The sequence below is a fragment of the Symsagittifera roscoffensis genome, chromosome 4, assembly GCF_963678635.1.
Source record: "Symsagittifera roscoffensis chromosome 4, txSymRosc1.1, whole genome shotgun sequence".
NCBI lineage: Eukaryota > Metazoa > Xenacoelomorpha > Acoela > Convolutidae > Symsagittifera > Symsagittifera roscoffensis.
In genome coordinates, this window is record NC_087065.1 from 26,785,003 (window position 1) to 26,801,851 (window position 16,849).

The 16,849-nt window shown below is 38.3% G+C and overlaps 2 protein-coding genes across 2 annotated transcripts; both read right to left on the minus strand.

The window, feature by feature from the left end:
* LOC134844344 (uncharacterized) lies at positions 1-1,519 on the minus strand. The gene has a single exon (XM_063860981.1). The coding sequence runs from the start codon at positions 1,506-1,508 to the stop codon at positions 102-104; it is 1,407 nt and encodes a 468-aa protein (XP_063717051.1). The 5' UTR covers positions 1,509-1,519; the 3' UTR covers positions 1-101.
* A 2,035-nt stretch (positions 1,520-3,554) lies between these two features.
* On the minus strand, positions 3,555-3,950 carry LOC134844818 (NHP2-like protein 1). The gene has a single exon (XM_063861633.1). It carries the CDS (start codon positions 3,948-3,950, stop codon positions 3,555-3,557), a length of 396 nt encoding a protein of 131 aa, XP_063717703.1.
* Positions 3,951-16,849: the final 12,899 nt, after the last annotated feature.

Below are 16,849 nucleotides of genomic sequence, written 5' to 3' on the forward strand. Positions count from 1 at the left end.
TTTGTACATATGAACATATTTACATACACACGCGTAGAAAAATATTTTCTGCACGCTCAGAAGCTATTTCAAACTTTTCCTAGTCCAAGTTTTTGAGAAGCTTAATCGTCATCTACGCTCATAGAAGCTGCAAACAATTTTGCTTCTTCTAGTCTAGTCCTACTGCTATTCCTAGCAGAACCAATTCTTGAAGTACCAGGCTGACTGCCTCTTAACTCAGGGGGCAGATGATTTGCCTCAGAGATTCTCGGAGGGTGCAAAGGCAAGGTATCCATCAGTCCTCGAATGGAATCGAATGTCCGAAGAATGTTCCGCTCATTTTCGTCCAAATTAATCGACAAACTGTTGATCTCGTTTTCCAATTGACGAACGGTAATCGCAGTTGAGGCACTAGCCGCCCTCTTGGCATACATTGCCGATTGCTCGTCTTTCGCGGCAAGGTAAGTCCCGTCGACCATTTCCATCTTTGGCAACACCTGCTTCAGTGCTTTTCTGTCTTCATTTGTGAAGTCGACAACACACGGGTTACCTTCAATATAGATTTCTCTGACAGATGGACAGAATTTAAGGTATTCAAAATGCTTCCAGTCTGCAATATTGTTTTTTCTCACGTCCAAGTAGTCTAAATTCGGAAATTGTTTTCGAATGTAATTTAAGTTGGTGAGTAAATTCGTACCCATGTGAAGCTCTGCTAGCTTTTTCAGATCTCCAAGCGGTTTCAATGAGGAAATTTTGTTATTGGTCAGCTTCAAAACTTGCAAATTTACCAGGCATGAAATGCCAGAAGCATCTTCGATTTGGTTGAAAGACAGATCTAACTCTACCAGAGTAACATTGCCACTGCAGTCAACTTTCCTCAGACGATTCCCAATGGCTGAAAGGTCATTCAAAACAGAGGCAAACTTGAGCGCAGAAAGACTTTCAAGAAAGTTGTAACTGATATCCAAACTTTCTAAGTTGCGACAGTAGTTGAAATCTCGTGGCTCAATATGTGTCAAATGATTACTGTCAAGTCGTAGCGACTTGAGCTTTTTCTGGGATGCAAAACCGTCACTAATCGAATTGATTTTATTATGTTGCAAAGATATTGTTTCCAAATTGGTCAGATCAACAAGTCCTGAAACTGACGAAATCATGTTTCCGTACAGCTTCAGATCTTTCAGCGCCGAGTTTGTAAGGTTCTCTATTTTTGTGATGGTGTTACAGGAAAGATCTAGCGCCTTCAAATTGAAAAATTTCTCCATGTGTACAATTTTTGTGATCCCACAAGCATGTAAATTGACTGACTCAACTGCCTTTGTATCTGACTCTCCTGCCTTTTCCAAAATCTCTTCTACCGTTATGTTGGAAACTATCGCCTTAAAATTACTTGTCTTCACTTTTCCGGCCTTCGATATGTGCTCTTGTTTACTGTCGCCTTTTGCCTTGTGTTTGAGCTTGACTGTGTCTGATATATTGGGGACATTTTGGTTCGGAATTGCAGGAACTTTCACAGGAGTTCGAACCATTATAATCCTGATCTGAAATCGAAAACTGATATTTTCTGATAAAACTTCTAAAAACTGAAATTTTGACTGTATCTAACAAATTCTTCCCAAACGTTGAATGTTAAATAAACTATTCAAAAAAAAACAATCTATGATAATAAAGAACTCGACCTCTGCCCACCCCAGTCACTTGCATTCGTAGATTCTCGGCTATGTCGCTTTGGATTGAATTGATTTTACCCAATATATAATCTCAGATATCAGGGCGAATGCAATTTAAACACAGAGGCGAAGATGAGCTTCGCACCTCTTGCGATACAACACAAACAAAAAAAACATAAAAAGTCGAGAAAAAAAAAGAAATACGTTAAAAAATTTAAGGAACCAAACCGATCGTATGCTCAATAAAAGAAAACTAGGAGCCCACTCAATTTGGAAATAGCTGTTTGATATTTTGGTATTTGTTTGATTTATGCGGGATGAAATGGGTAATTTCAAAAATTTGACTTCTCCCGAAACTTAGTTGCTTCTCTACTAAAATAAGTGAGAAGAGCGAATTAAAATTTTCAAAAACTTACTATCTTCCCAAATACATAAAATTTTCCTCACAAAAAAGAGTAGTCGTTTCTGTAGGAAAAATTCTCGCAACCGGATCTTTCGATTGAAACCTTCATCTCAAATTTGATAGGATAGTTTCTATGAAAACCATAAGTTCCTGCAAAACGGTCGAAAGTTCAAAAACTTGACTTTCCGAAATCTTTGTGCAATGAAAAAGTCGTGGCCGCTTAATTATAAAATATTACCAAAACCGGATTTCTCGACTGAACCTGAAAAATTAACCTCAGAATTGGCAGGGTAGTTTTCGAGAAAAGTTTAAAAACTTTCAAAATTAAGAAAAGACTGTTCCGCAAATCTACCTTTTAATTTAAAAAAATTTGGGCAGAGCCAGTTGAGCGGAAGGGATTAGCACAATCTGTTGTTTCGATTGAACGCAAACACTCAAGATTTGAGAGTTTAGTTTTCGGAAAAAAAAACAAATAGTTTCAAAAGACGGTACAAAAACCAAATTTTGACTTTTCCGAGGGCCGAAACTTTTTGTAAAACAAATTTGGGCGTAGACGCTTATATAGGCGAGCTTCCTATATCGAGTTCGATCCATTGAACCCAAAATCTCAGATATGAGAGAGAAGTTTTTCAGAAACCGAAAACAAATATCTGGGTCAAATACTCCCCCACAGACTTTTTCGCAAGCTGTACACAGAAGGGTAAAGTACAAAAAAAGGCAGTTATGCAAGCACGCAGGGTAGTAGGCGCTCTTTTCATTGATACGCCTTTTTTTGAACTTCTTTTGAAATGTTTTCTGAACTAAAACTTTGCTGATGTCAAAAAAAATTCGAATCCGTCTCAAAAAAGTAAAAATAAAACACTATATCAATAAAAAACCCAATAAAAAACCGAAGTTTCAAAATCAGACAGGTAAAATGACACATTCCAGAACTTTCAAAAATAAAATCTATACTTTACAAATTAGGTTGATAAAATTAGTACCAGATCAAAAAAATGATATTTTAAAAAACGGAAAATGAACCGACGAAAACCACGAATCCGAACGATTTATTTGAAAAAACATTTACTGCCCCAAACGGGCCCCACCTATTAACTTGACTACCTCGATAAAGTATTTTTATTTGAAATTTTGAGAAATTGCGCAAGTCTTGAAATTTGGATGGAGAAAAGGGACCCAGACGGATCTTATAAGACTACGCTCGCTTGTGTATACAATGGAATTATCACTAATTGAACGAAGGGAGAGGTCACATTTTACTAAATTGAGGTGAGCCTAGAAGCTATCACCCATTGAGAAAACATAAGATGAAGTTTTCTTCTTACGATAACTGCACATCAAACAAAAAGTTTCAATTTATTTTTTGCCATAGTCAACGTTAAGAGATCATCGCATATCGTATTTTTTCAATCCTGGCATGCTTGCAATTGAAAGGACTTTTAAACAGTTCAATAAAACCAAGAGCATCAAATAAAACAAAAAGAGTGAAACTCGAGTTCTGATCAGATCAGTAGTTTCTCAATCTCATTGCGCACTTTTTCGATCTGTGGCGCGAGTTGGGATCCTTCATTTGAAGTAACACTTGCCGCAATCACACCTCTTGACAGGTTACATGCACGTCCCAACGCCTGCTTGCTTCGGACAAAAACGTAGGGGACGTTTTTATCTTCGCATAGCAGCGGGAGATGCAGCAGGATCTCTAAAGGTTCCCCGTCGGCAGCCAAGACAATCAATTCGGATTGACCCCTGTTGAGAGTTTTTGTGGCCTCATTAGCCCCCTTTCTCAACTGCTTGTAGTTCGAAGCCTGTTGGCATAAGTCCAGAATATGACTGGTTAAGTTAGCTCCCGCAAAAGGGTACGCCTTAGGGTTCACTTTGGGCTCCGATTCAGTTGTCATAATTTTCAGCTGTTTTGAAAATAGGATATTTCAATGCAAGTGCAAAGCTATCTGAAACTACATGGATTCTGACAGCCATCTGACATACTAAGCCTCGGAGAATGGTAGCTTAAGAAGCAAGGCCGCCGCAGACAGTTGGCAAAACGTTTATGATCAGAACTTAGGAAAACAAACAAAAACGCCAGTGTTTAACTTTTTGTGATTTATTTCCTGCGACACAGATGCGAATCGGAGCTTCGCACCACCTGTGATAAAACAAAATCGTAAAAAAAACAGTCGAAAAAATGGAAAATGTTAAAAACTAGGGGAACCAAAACTTTCGTATGCATCGATGAAGGACACCTAGAGCCCAGCTAAAGCGGGAGGTACGTGTTTGATAATTTTTGAACTTGCTAGACAGATGCAGGACGAAATACAAGAATTCAAAAATTAGACTTAGCCCAAAACCTTAATTGCTTGTCTACGAAAAATAAGTAGGAGTAAAGACTTAGTAGATTTTGGAATTTTTCCAAAGACACGACAAAGACAAAAAGACACGACAAAGATTGCGCAAAAAAAATGCGCAAAGATTGCGAAAAAAAGTTTTTCTTACAAAAAATTAAGGAGTAGCTGCTTCTGCAGGAAAAATTCGCGCAACCGCTTCTTTCGATTGAACTTTTCATCTCAGATTTGATAGGGTAGTTTTCAAAAAAAAAATTCAAATAAGTTTCTAAATAACGGTCGAAAATATTACTTAAATAACGCTTTCTCGGAGTAAAACAAGTATTGAGTGTAAGTTAAATTGAAAACTCGAATTATCTGCTTTAAAAAATAACTCAAGTTGATCTTGCAGACTTATGAGATAATTACAGAAACTTAGTATTGAAAACGTTAATCAAGGAAGGATATATTAACCAACTGATTGCTCTGAATGTTCAATTATCATAATGTTCCCGGTCGTTTTTATCCTTAATCTGGGTAAATATTGGTTTCACTTAAATTACGCATTTTCGCACCTTTTCAGCTTTATCTGAGGCTATATAAAGTGAAGTTTCTGCAGTATGACAAGGTATTTGATTGATTTTCAATGTTTTTAATGGGTTGACAGTTCTCAGGAATCATCAATGAGCAATGACTTTGCAAAACAAGTTCAAGTAATGATCTTTAAAAATTTACTAACAAGGAACATTCCGTTTCCCTACAATGTTCCCCTCTTGAAACTCGAGTATTCCACTCACGACGGACCAAATACGGTGGGTCTTTTTGCCAATGATTTCTCCCCATATGAAACATTTTTATCACTTTTAGCACGTTATAAGGGACAATTTTTATTGAGCACTTCCAAACTATGTGTCTCTTTTACGGCGCAACACATCTTTTGCGGCTTCTAGGCCTCTTTTATTGTAAATTTTTCTCGCCTCTTGATCCATGAGAATTTTTCGTGTTTCAACCAGCACCTTGAATTAGTCTTCACTTCCGCCTTTATCGGTTGGCATAGAAGGCAAATACTCTTCAAATGCTTATTGACTGTTTCAGGTGGCGCCAATTCCGGCATCAATAAATTATTAAAGAGGCTGGGAAGGCGGCAAAAGGACTCTGTGCGTCATGTAGACGCAGTCTTCTCCAGAGTAGTTCTTTTGCGAAAGTTTCTGCTTTCAAGTTAGCGTGAAGCTTTTCCTCTCCCTCTGAATTTCAGAGAATATCTTCTTGTACTCGCTATCCAGTGACTCCTTCTCTATTTAGAGAGCTTTCATTTTAAATTTATAGCCTTAAACAGCTCTCTCCATTTGCAGGAGATTCTGTATTTAGTCTACCAGATGGATTAAAGAGAATGTGATAAAAAACCGAGAGTTGAAAGCACCAACCGTGGAGGCGATACATGCAATTGATTATAACAGGAGGCTTGAGTTGTTTGAGACTGCCTGCAAGGTATTCGCTGTACTGATGGAAGTGAAACGTTTCTGGAGTCGCATGTATTTTTTCTCATGGGTGAGGGCAACGTTGAGTTCTTGGTTGTATGTCTTGACGAAAACCCACATAAAGAAACATCAGAAGGAGTATAGTCTGTTCCTGGCCGAAATAGGGCCGGAAGCTTTCAAGAGACCACTTCGTACCCATCGCAACGGAATAACCACGGGATGGATGGAAGCGGGTTGGTAAGGTATCTAGAGATAACACAAAAGCTAGGGATTCGCTACAAGAGGAAGATTTAGCAAAAAATGTGAGCTTGAGCCTACATCACTCCTACTGCTTGAACAGAGAGCCCAAGATGAGTAAGCTACCAAATCATCCCAGAAGATTACAAGAGCAGAAGGAATGGATGCAGCTCTTTGAACAACCGAAGGCATGGGAGGAAATCGTTATTAGTTCTGATGACGAAGAAGAATTGACGAGGCGGATCACGAAGTCAAGCGCATCTGGACCCAGTACTTCAAAGACTGGGGGACGAATTAAGTTGGATACTTTGGATTTATTTTTTTTTCTTGAGGAGGGAAAGGAAATGGGGTTTGAGCATAAACTCGGATTAAACCTGAGGGAACAAAAAGATATTTTAACCTAGAAAATAATGTTAGTTAATATACTACATCTATTATACATCAAATTTTCGCATGACAAATTTCTGACTGGGTTAAACAAAAAAATATTAACCCAGGATGCAATTGGATAAAGATTTTTATTGCTGTTTAGCTATAGAATGAAATTTTTACATGGCTGTGATTTTTGGGGATGTAGATAAGGTTGAATCTGCTGCAAATTTCTGTAAATGACCACTGGCACTGTACCTTGAGACGCACTCAAAATTCTCGAGGCTCACTGACATGACAACGACGCGCGAAGAGGATGACAATCTTAAGCTTAAGTCTGGGGGGTATGTGCCAGTCGGTCATAATTGGAAATGTTATGCTCAAGTTTATTGCGACAACTGAAAATCAGAAGTTAATTCAATCGGAAGACTTGAATCAGAATTGCAGGAAAGTCGGTAAAAATTGTGCTGAAACGATCAATTCGAGTAGAATTGCCTTTTTTCTGACAGAGAGCATCGCGAACTCCTACGAGAGTGCCATCACTGGGCAAGAGAGAACCCTGGTTGGGCAGGCAGACGAGTCAAGCTGCCCATTTGTTCAGTAAACTAAACTTCTTGAGTCAAAACTGTTGTTTACCAAAAAATTCTAGAGTTGCTTTGTTATAATATTTATTTAATTCTAGAGTTGCGTCACTATGTGAGTACTGAATTTAATTTCTTATGTGTGTTTCACACGAGTATGTGGAGATAAGGCGGGTTTTAGGTTGATCCATCGGAACTGGATCATAGGTCCAAATATTGAGAATGCTTTAAATTTGTAAATTCAAACAAACGTTTTCGCACATTTATCTGCATCTTCAGGTTTTATAATTTCTAAACTATCTGTACAAAATGATCAAAGATCATAAAAAGTGTCAAGACAACATTATTTCAAAATTTAAAAAATTCATCCAATCAAAACTTTACAAATATTACTGAAATTATGTGAAAACTATTATGTAACAATTTTAAACATTTTGTCACAAATTTATGTAAGTTTTCATCTTTTTTGTTTTTACAATTTTAATTTGTCGCTAATTTTTATGCTAACAAACTTTTTTTGTTGGCATAAAAATTTGTTAGCATAAAGTAATTTCAAATTTTTTTTTGTTTTAGCCAGATTTTTTCGAGTTTGGAACTATAGCCTTGGTGTCAGCTCCTTACTTCTAATTTCGTCGCGCGCGTTAATTGCCGGTCTTTCTTTCCTAATGTGCATCGCCTCTAATGTAAGTAACTTAATGCTGCTGGACGCCTGGTCGATTATCTTCCATTTAGACTTACCACTCTCACTACCACACTGCCTTATATGCTGTCCATCTGAGGTATCTTCTTTTCGGTGTTCTTCAAACCTTGTGGTGAGATGTGGGACCATCTGATCAATATAGATGGATTTGTACCCACAACCTTCAAATTTGTACACCACTTTTGATTTCAGTTCACTGAAAAAAGAGTATTTTACAGAGTGCATATAAGTTTTCATTTTCCTCGTCGTGAATATTATCTGCGCATTGGTGATATCGCGCATTTTTTTTGCTAAGGACTGACTGTGATTCCCCCTATATTGGACCATCAAGATGGGTGGTGAATCACTGCTATAATCACGGGGCTTCTGTTTCTCAGCCATGTTTTTTTTGCCCTCCCTGATGACCAACTTTCGGATATTGGTTATCCAACCATTGTTCACGGTTGATTTTCATCACTTTATCATATTCTTCCCATGTTGACGTACTGCGGAAAACCCGGTGAAGATTTCCTGCAATCACACTTCTCTTGTACTGAAGGGGCGCAGTTTCAAAAATTTAGTATGGTACTTCTATCTGTTGGTTTTTGATACCACCCACAGTTAATTTTCTTGCTTTTGTCAATACTAATTTGTAAATTCAAAAATGCCCATTTCCCGTTTGTGTTCGGTGTTTCTATTGTTAGCTGTAAATTTGAATCTAGTAATTTTGCAGCCCATAGCGCCTTTTCAGGATCACCCTTCACTGTTCTCACTATATCGTCAACGTAACGGAAAAATAACTTAGCTTGCTGCACTGACTTATTTTTCTCTCTAATCGCGATGCATTTTTTACAGTACCAGACGGTTTCACTTATATTTCGATACTCATCATCTAATATATCACCGCATTTAATGTGATACCAGTTCAAACAGCATTCACATTCTACTCTTTTTGACCTGTACGTGACTTTCTTATTGCACTCGGGACATATTCCGTTAAGAACTTTTTTCGGGCAAAATCATTTCGGGAATATCCCTCGATAGTGCAGTTCGTACTGCTTCAGTCAAAGATTTGATAAAATAACGGCAAGAGATGCCCCCATTGCCAAACCATTTTTCTGAACGTACCATGTTTCATTGCACTTGAAATGGACTTGACTAACTGCCATGTTCATCTGTCTCTTCATGGTTTTCCTAGAAATTGATGGTGGTTCATCTTGCTCAGTTTTCTCAGAGCTATTTCTATTGCTTCTTTGAGTGGAACATCTGTATACTCGCATCTACTGAGTTGGTTTCGATGTTTGCGCCCTCTAATTTCTCAAACAATTTTGCAAGAATCTTGTTCAAGTTATAATAAGAGCTACCAGGCAATGAGAGGACCGGTCTTTATGGGGTAATCTTTTTATGCACCTTCGCCAAACCATTAAGCCTGGCGGGCTGCCTCCCAGTAAACTTCATCCTTGTGTAGAGATTCTCACTTAATTCGTCTTTTTTCCTGATAGCCAACATTTCCTTATTGATGTCTCTTTCTATCTTCAAAATAATCGCATCACTTGTTCCTTTACTTTCGCTGAATTGATTTGAATCTAATGTATCCGACATTTTGTTCTCGTAGGTGTCCTTCCTCATTACACAATAACCCACGCCCTTGTCATGCAGTACCGCAACTAATCCATTACTCTTCAGATACTTTCGGGCTTTCTCAACGCCTTTGTCAGATGGTGTTTGTTTCGCCCTTTCAGCATAGGCTTTTGCCACAGCTTCGATCTCACAAAGGGTCTCCCCAGGGACTTTACGATTTTCGAGACGCGATAGAAAGATGTCAATATCGCCGAGAAAATGTGTCTCATTAAATTTATCCCTGACGGGATGTTTCGTCCCTAATGCCAACGCTTGTTGTACCCAATTTGGTAATTCAACATCATCAAGAGCTTTTACCGAACCCTCACCTTGCTTCCCCAAAGGTCGATCTTGCCTTTCTGATATATTCATTAGCTTCTTCTGATGGGTCTCTTTGACTGTTGTTGTTTGTCTTTGTCCCCTGAGACTTCAGTTTTTCATTACCGAAGGCCAAACTTTCTCATCTACAACCCTCTTTACTGCGCCTCTCGCCGTTTGTAGTTTGATTTCAACGCTTTCTTTCATCTGTCCATGCCTTTTTAATCTCCGTTCTTAGAAATTTTGTCTGAAAACATTGTACCGTTTGGTTCGAAAACACCCCATTTTCCGGTACCTTGAACCTCAAAAAATTAGTTATAATGTCGTTTTCTAGACAAACTCGCAAAAATTTAACACGTTGGTGACAGTTGATAAAAATAACATATATGGACGCATAATCACGGACTAATTTCCAAGTGAGTTTGTTTTTTAAAGTCCAAATCAGGATTGGAGGTGGGAGTACAACTGTGCTCATTGGTTTGCAGGCCACGAGGAATAAACCTCACATGACACAAAGCAACACAAATAACGCAACTCTAATTTACCCTCTCCGTTGAAGCCTCCTCTTCAGTCGGACCAACAGTTTCCTCGCCTCTGTTCAATAGTCTTCTTTTCTCCGCCCTCCTTCTCGATTGAGATTTCTTTTTTGTGTTTGAACGAAGATTGGCAAAACAGCTGGCAGGTTGTCTTGGTGTTCGAACCCAACCCGCTAAGACTTTAGCTCCAGCCGGACGTCCTGGTGCAGTGCCTTATATTCGTTAACCAGCTCCGTTCTTCTCTTCCTCTTTGAAATGAGACACCTCCTAATAGAAATGACAAGAATACCCGAGCTGATCAGCTGGTTCCTGATATCTGGTGTACCATTTCTCTGACTATACAATTGCGCTGATATTTGTCAGTGTCTTCAGGATTTCTGTCAATTCCTCTGCAGTGCAAGCACTGTAGTTGTTTGTGCGGTGCCTTTTGATAGAATTATTCATGATGTCGTGCCACACCACCACCTGACGTTTTCCTGCTAGAGGTGCCCTGCAGAGTAGGCTTGCGAGGTTCTTCTGTGGGTTAGTGTTGTTCTTCTGTGTGTTCATTGTAAAAACTTTTGTTATAGTTTTAACGTCATCCAATCCTTTCGCGTGTTTTAGATACTTAGAGAACTAGCCATGGGAACGTTCGTATTTCTAGAGTGGGTTTCTTTTGGTAGTGGCCTTCAAGCTTTAACACTATTTTGTAGTCTCATTTTTTGAGCGAACTGAATTGGCTCCGACTGAATGAGGTATAAAAACACAAGAGATAGTGTCCCTGACCCTTGAGCCAATGGTTATAGGGCCTATTATTCCTAACTTCATACGTGACATAAGTGGACGACTGCTACATTACTTCGATGTTTTGTCAATGAGTTGTTCTTTGTGTCATGCCAGATGAATATGTTTCCTCGTCGTTGGAGCACACCTCATTTTTTTTACCACGTTCTTTACTATTTTCAAGGGATTCTTTGAATATGGGAAAGTCCTGAGACGGTTGTGGGTTGACTTGTAAAACGTTGATGTTCTCATTGCTCCAGTGATGACTTCATAATTTAGGGAGCAGGCCTCCACAAAATAAATCATTTTGCATTAATCATCTGAAACTATTTAGTAAGTTTATAAAGTGTTATATCGGGCTTATGTTCTACCGAAATTTTATTATGGCTTAAAAGTGTGGGTTGGTTCGACCACTACTGATCTAGATCGGATTGATAAATTGCAAAAACGTGCTGTTCGTCTTGAGGTTTTTGATTCCTATGAGACTATTTCTATAACTATTTATAAAGCAGACCGCAAACTTTATGATAATATCCTCCAGACTGGGCCTTCTCATTCTTTATGTCAAGTCAAGTCAAGTTTTTATGACCATTAGGCAGCGCCTCTTGTGGTCATTTCAAATGTTCTTTCCTATCTCCGTTCGCATTCGTACATGTCAATTATAATCGCTTTCCAATGTTTGTCCAGTTTCCACTTGAATTCGCCAATGGTCTTACTTTGCACTGTTTCCTGTGACAGATTGTTCCAGTCGAGAGGTGCTCTTATCGTGAAGAATTTTTATCGCATTTCTAGATTTGTTTTACGTACTACTACTTTATATGCGTTACCTCTAGAATCCCTATCATTCCGCTCGAATAGTCCCACAGAGGCATTCATATCATGAAAACCATAGCAAATTTTATACATTTCTATTAAAATCCATCTTGTCCATCTTTTCCTTCTGTATTCCAGCGATGATAGATTCAGTTATTTAAGGCGTTCGTAATAGGATAGATTTTTTTATAGCAATAACTACACGCGTGGCTCTTCTTTGTAAGTTTTCCAAGATCTTTTCATGCTTGATCAACCTTAGGTGCCAGATTAAGTTCGCAAATGAGGTGTGGCCGTATCAAGCATTTGTAGATGTTTAAAAAACTTGTTTTGTGACTGTAGTGAAGCTTTTCTTACTTACTGCTATAATGCCGTTTGCCTTATTGGCTTTTTTAGTGATGTGTTTTCGAGTGTCAGTTTGTTGTCAAGCCAGATACCCAGGTATTTTTCGAGTTGCACTCCTTGAATGTTTTCGCCATTGATTTTATAGTTCCTCTCCATATCCACTTTCTTGGTTCCTATTCTCATGTGAACACAATTATCGATATTAAAAGACAAAAGACTTTGGCCAGACAAAGTGTCTAGTGACTGTAAATCTTCATGTATGCGTTTTACATCCAATTTGTCTTCAATTTGACGGTATAATTTCGCATCGTCAGCAAATAGATATATTTTTGACGTTATTTTGTCCGGCATTGTGTTGATGTATATTAAAAACAGTACTGGGCCGAGTACTGAACTCTGGGGTATCCCACTTTTTACTGGCTGCCATGAGGATATTGAATCGTTAATTACCACTCTCTGTTGTCCTCTCGAAAGAAAGTCTGTTATCCAGTTCAAGGTTCTTCCAATTACTCCATATTGTTTAAGAACTCCGATCAGTCTTTTGTGTGGTACCGAATCGAAGACTTTCTTGAAGTCCAAGTAGATCACGTCGACAATTTCATGTTTGTCCATTGCCCTGGTGAACTCATCAATCACTTTCAGAACTTGTAAGTTCAGTGAACGTCCAGATGGAAAACAGTATTGTGCATTTATTATTAGCACTTCTTCATTGAAATGATCCATTAAATGCTTTCGAACAAACTTTTCGAACAACCTGCAACATATTGATATTAAACTGATTGGTCTATAGTTATCTGCCATCGATTTTTTACCTTTTTTGAATATTGCAGAAATGTTAGCCAAGTTCCAGTCTTCGGGTAATTTGTTTGTCTCCCAAGAGGTTTGAAAAATAATCAAAAGTGGTTTTAAATTGATTTCTCGTAATTCAAATAGAACCCTAGGATGAACTCCATCTGTTCCAGGCAATTTTGAGGTGTCTAACCGATTGAGTTCTTCTCGGATGTCATTGATTGTTAGCTCCAGGTTGTCATCAGTGCTAGCGGTTGGTGGAGGGCTGATCTCCCAGTTACCCGGGGGTTCGTCAGTGAAAACCGATGCAAAGAAGTTTGAGAGTACTTCTGCCCTTTCGTCGTCTATGTCAGTTAGCATACCATTTGGTTTTTATTAAAGCGGCGCTTGATTCTCATATGGTAGTTTTTTGGCGTATGTAACTCCAGAATTTTTTCGGTTTAGTTTTAACTTCTGATGATATATATTTTTTCACGTGTGAGTGCCTCCGATCGTGTGGCAGATCTAACTTCATTATGTTTGGTTTTGTTTTTATTTAAAGTTTTTGGCTGTTTGATAGCTTTTGAATGTTTTCCAGGCTTTCTTTTTCCTTTTATCTTCATGCGCACAGATCTTGCTAGCGGCATTTGGTTGCCACTGCTGCGTATCTCTTTTAGAGGCACGAATTTTTCGGCTAATTCTTTCATGCAGTTTTTCAGTTTTTCCCATGTTTTTAACTGAACCGTTGGATCAGCTAGATGGTTTCTCATCCCGTGGTAGTCTCCCTTTTCATAGTTTCTACATTGCGGTTTTTACATTTCGATTTAACTCTCTTTACTGGCACATCTAACTTGACAAGGACGTGGTCACTTTTTCCGATTGGTGCCTCTAAGGTGGTGTCTTGATCTTTTAAGACTATATCTGACATCACAACATCAAGCAGTGATGCCTTGTCTCTGCCAGCGAGCCTTGTAGGCTCTTTGATGTGTTGTGTTAGTAGTGCGTCTTTTAATGCCTCTACAAAAGTGAACTCAGTGCTATTTTCATCTTTTAACGTACTCATGGCCTCCCAATCTATCTGCGGTAGATTTGTGTCTCCCACTAATAGTGTTGAGTCATTTGACTGTGTTTAGTTCAATTTCGCGATCAAATTTTTTTAGTTGGTGGTTATTTTCTTTAGTTGATTTTGGACTTCTATACAATACAACAAAGTTGATGATGTTCCTGCCAATTTTAGCTTTTAAAAACCAGTTTTCACAGAAAGTAGAATTATTTTTGTTCAAGGAGTAGTCAATGTTTTCCTTAATATAAACTAAAATTTCGCGCCCTTGATCAGATGGGTTCATATTTACTGATTCTATGTTATAGTTTTGGATTTTATGCAGTACTGGATTCCATTCTGTGCAAGAATGTTTCGGTTTGCCTTCAACTAGAGCGATGACATCAGGCTTGCATTTTTCTTGATTCATTCTTTAAGTGATTTCGTGCAGTTTGTCTTGAGTTAATGTGTCTATGATTGTGTACCAAAATAATAAAGACCGGTTTGAAGTTTTTCTCCTCATTCTCATTATTTGCAACCCCCTCACAAGGTGCACGTAGTCTTCTTGTTCCTTTTCGTTCAAGTTTTTGACTTTGCTATCAATCTTCTGACTTGTTCTCGTTCCTTGAGACTCCTGTCTGGGCCAATCCGCAGGTTTTTAATTTTATATTCGGCATCTTTTAATTTATTCCAGATTTTCATTATCTCGCTTACATCTTTTTCGTTATCAAAGGATACTAGCAGTGGTCTGTTTGTCGTGGCTCTATCGTTCTTCTTCCCAAGTCGGACAAAGTTTGTGGCTGTTTTGTTTCTCATTTCGACCGATGCTAGAAATGTTTCTATCAGATGTTTGCCTTCTACCTTTCTGTTATGTCCATCTTGGTGGGTACTCTCAGATGCTTTGTAAATTATCAAGTTCTGTTTTCTTTTTTTGTAGTCTTCTTCTTCTCTTTTTTGCTCTTCAGATGCTTCCAATATAATTTCTTTTAGTGGCTTGATTTTCGAATGTTGGGCCACGTCCCAAGGTTTCTGTTCAGTTTGATTCACGGCTCTTGGTCCTGCTACAAACTTGTGGAAGACGTTCATCATGTGGTTTAGGTTCACCATTGTTTTGTCCAGATCGCTCCTTAGTGAATCCGGTTCTGGATTCTTGTCAGCTTCAATTAGAAGTTTCACCTTCCGTGTGCAGGAACTGCAACACCAGATGACTCCTGGTTGACACATGTAATCGTAGGATTAGTCAGACAAATTTATGCACGTTGTACAAAGGTGTTCATGACATTTATCACACTCCATTACTTTATCATCGATGTTACCATAGGGCTTATTGCACATTTACTTTGCCAAGCGTCCATTTCACTCAGAGATTCAGTACCTTTACGTCTAGTTTTTGGTTTTGGAGGCAAATTAAGTTTGATTTTATCAGGCTGCTCTAAGACACTTAAGTCTCAAGAAGCTACCTAATGAAATCAACTTCACGAAAATTACTGGGCCGCTCTAAGACAATTAAGTCCCAAGAAGCTATCCTTGTAATTTCAGAAAAAGCTTCTTACTTTTTATTTTTTGTTGTTCTTTTTCTGCCTTCGCTTCGACGGCAGAAAAAGAACAGCAAATTGGGACTTAATTTTTTTTGGGACTGAAAATTTTGTCCCAAAATAATTTTGGTTTTTTATTTAAAACGCACATGTCTAAATCGAAACTTTGACTCAGAAACTTCCAGACAAATTAATTTTAAAATGTTTAATTATTTTAGAGGTTAAAAGTATTTTAATTTTATTAGTAATTTAGAGGTCAACTGTGATTGGCTAATTTTTTAACCTGATGGTTTAGAACCAAATTGTATGTGAGTTTTTGTAAAGAACATTTGTCAATTGATGTTTTGTCGTCATTTAGATTAGTTTATTGTAAAATCCTGACGATGCACATAGTTGCAAAAACGTATGAAATTTACTTTTTAGCAAAAACTTCTTCAAATTTACTTTTCAATTCGTGATAAACCAAAAGGCGAAGAGCATAAAATTCCAACTGTTTTTCCACTAAAGGGCCAGTATAAAATTTTTTAAATGATTTTCATCAATGTATAGGGAATTTTTATAGTGTTTTTTTTATCGAGACGTGAAATATGACCAATTTTTATTTGAGTCACCGATTTTGTTTCATATTGTAGCAGCTAACTCCCTGTTCCACAGCATCAACACCTTTAACACAGGTGAAAAAACGCAATACGAGAGCCTTGTTACAGCAATTCCTGGCCTATCCCTTAATAACAACTTGCTCAACCAAAGAAAGAAGCTGCGACGATTACTGGAAGACAGTCCACTGAAAGAGAAAAAAGTGGTTTTGTGGCACGACGTGGTGAACAACACCAAAAGCAGCCACAGAACAAACAACTATTGCCCAGCCGGTGTCGAGGAGCTGACAAACTATTTGAAGTCGAAGAAGCAGCAGATATTGGCGATCGTCTATTGCAGAAGAGAAGGAACGCCCGACTTGTTTAATCAGCTTCTCGGCACAGGTGTGCTCATTATTCCAGCTCCAAGAGCAGGCAAAACGACCCAGAGCAGCTCAAGGAATATTTGAAGCTGCACTAGAGTGTTGAATTGGAGCTGAAATCATTGCGATTGGTAGTGGCGCACAAAGAAAGGCTGTCAGAGCTGAGTGGCAACATCAGGGGCAAACAACAGAGACCATCACAGACAAGGAGGAAAACGAAAGCAAGACGTGAGCAGAAACTGAAGGCAGGGGAAGTGTCTGCGCTTCAAAGACAGAGGTGAAGAGAGTGTGATTTGTTTTGCTTTGTGCCTTGTGAGTTTCATTACTCGTGGCCTGCAAAACAATGACCACATTACTGTTGCCTGCTGTTTAGGTCAGACAAATTTCAAAAAGAAAACTATTTTAGAAAATTGTGTTAGACTATTTAAAAATTTTTTAAAAAGT

Excerpts from the sequence above, each read along its gene's own strand:
- LOC134844344 (XM_063860981.1), bottom strand. The coding sequence starts at position 1,508 with ATGGTTCGAACTCCTGTGAAAGTTCCTGCAATTCCGAACCAAAATGTC.
- LOC134844818 (XM_063861633.1), bottom strand. The coding sequence starts at position 3,950 with ATGACAACTGAATCGGAGCCCAAAGTGAACCCTAAGGCGTACCCTTTT.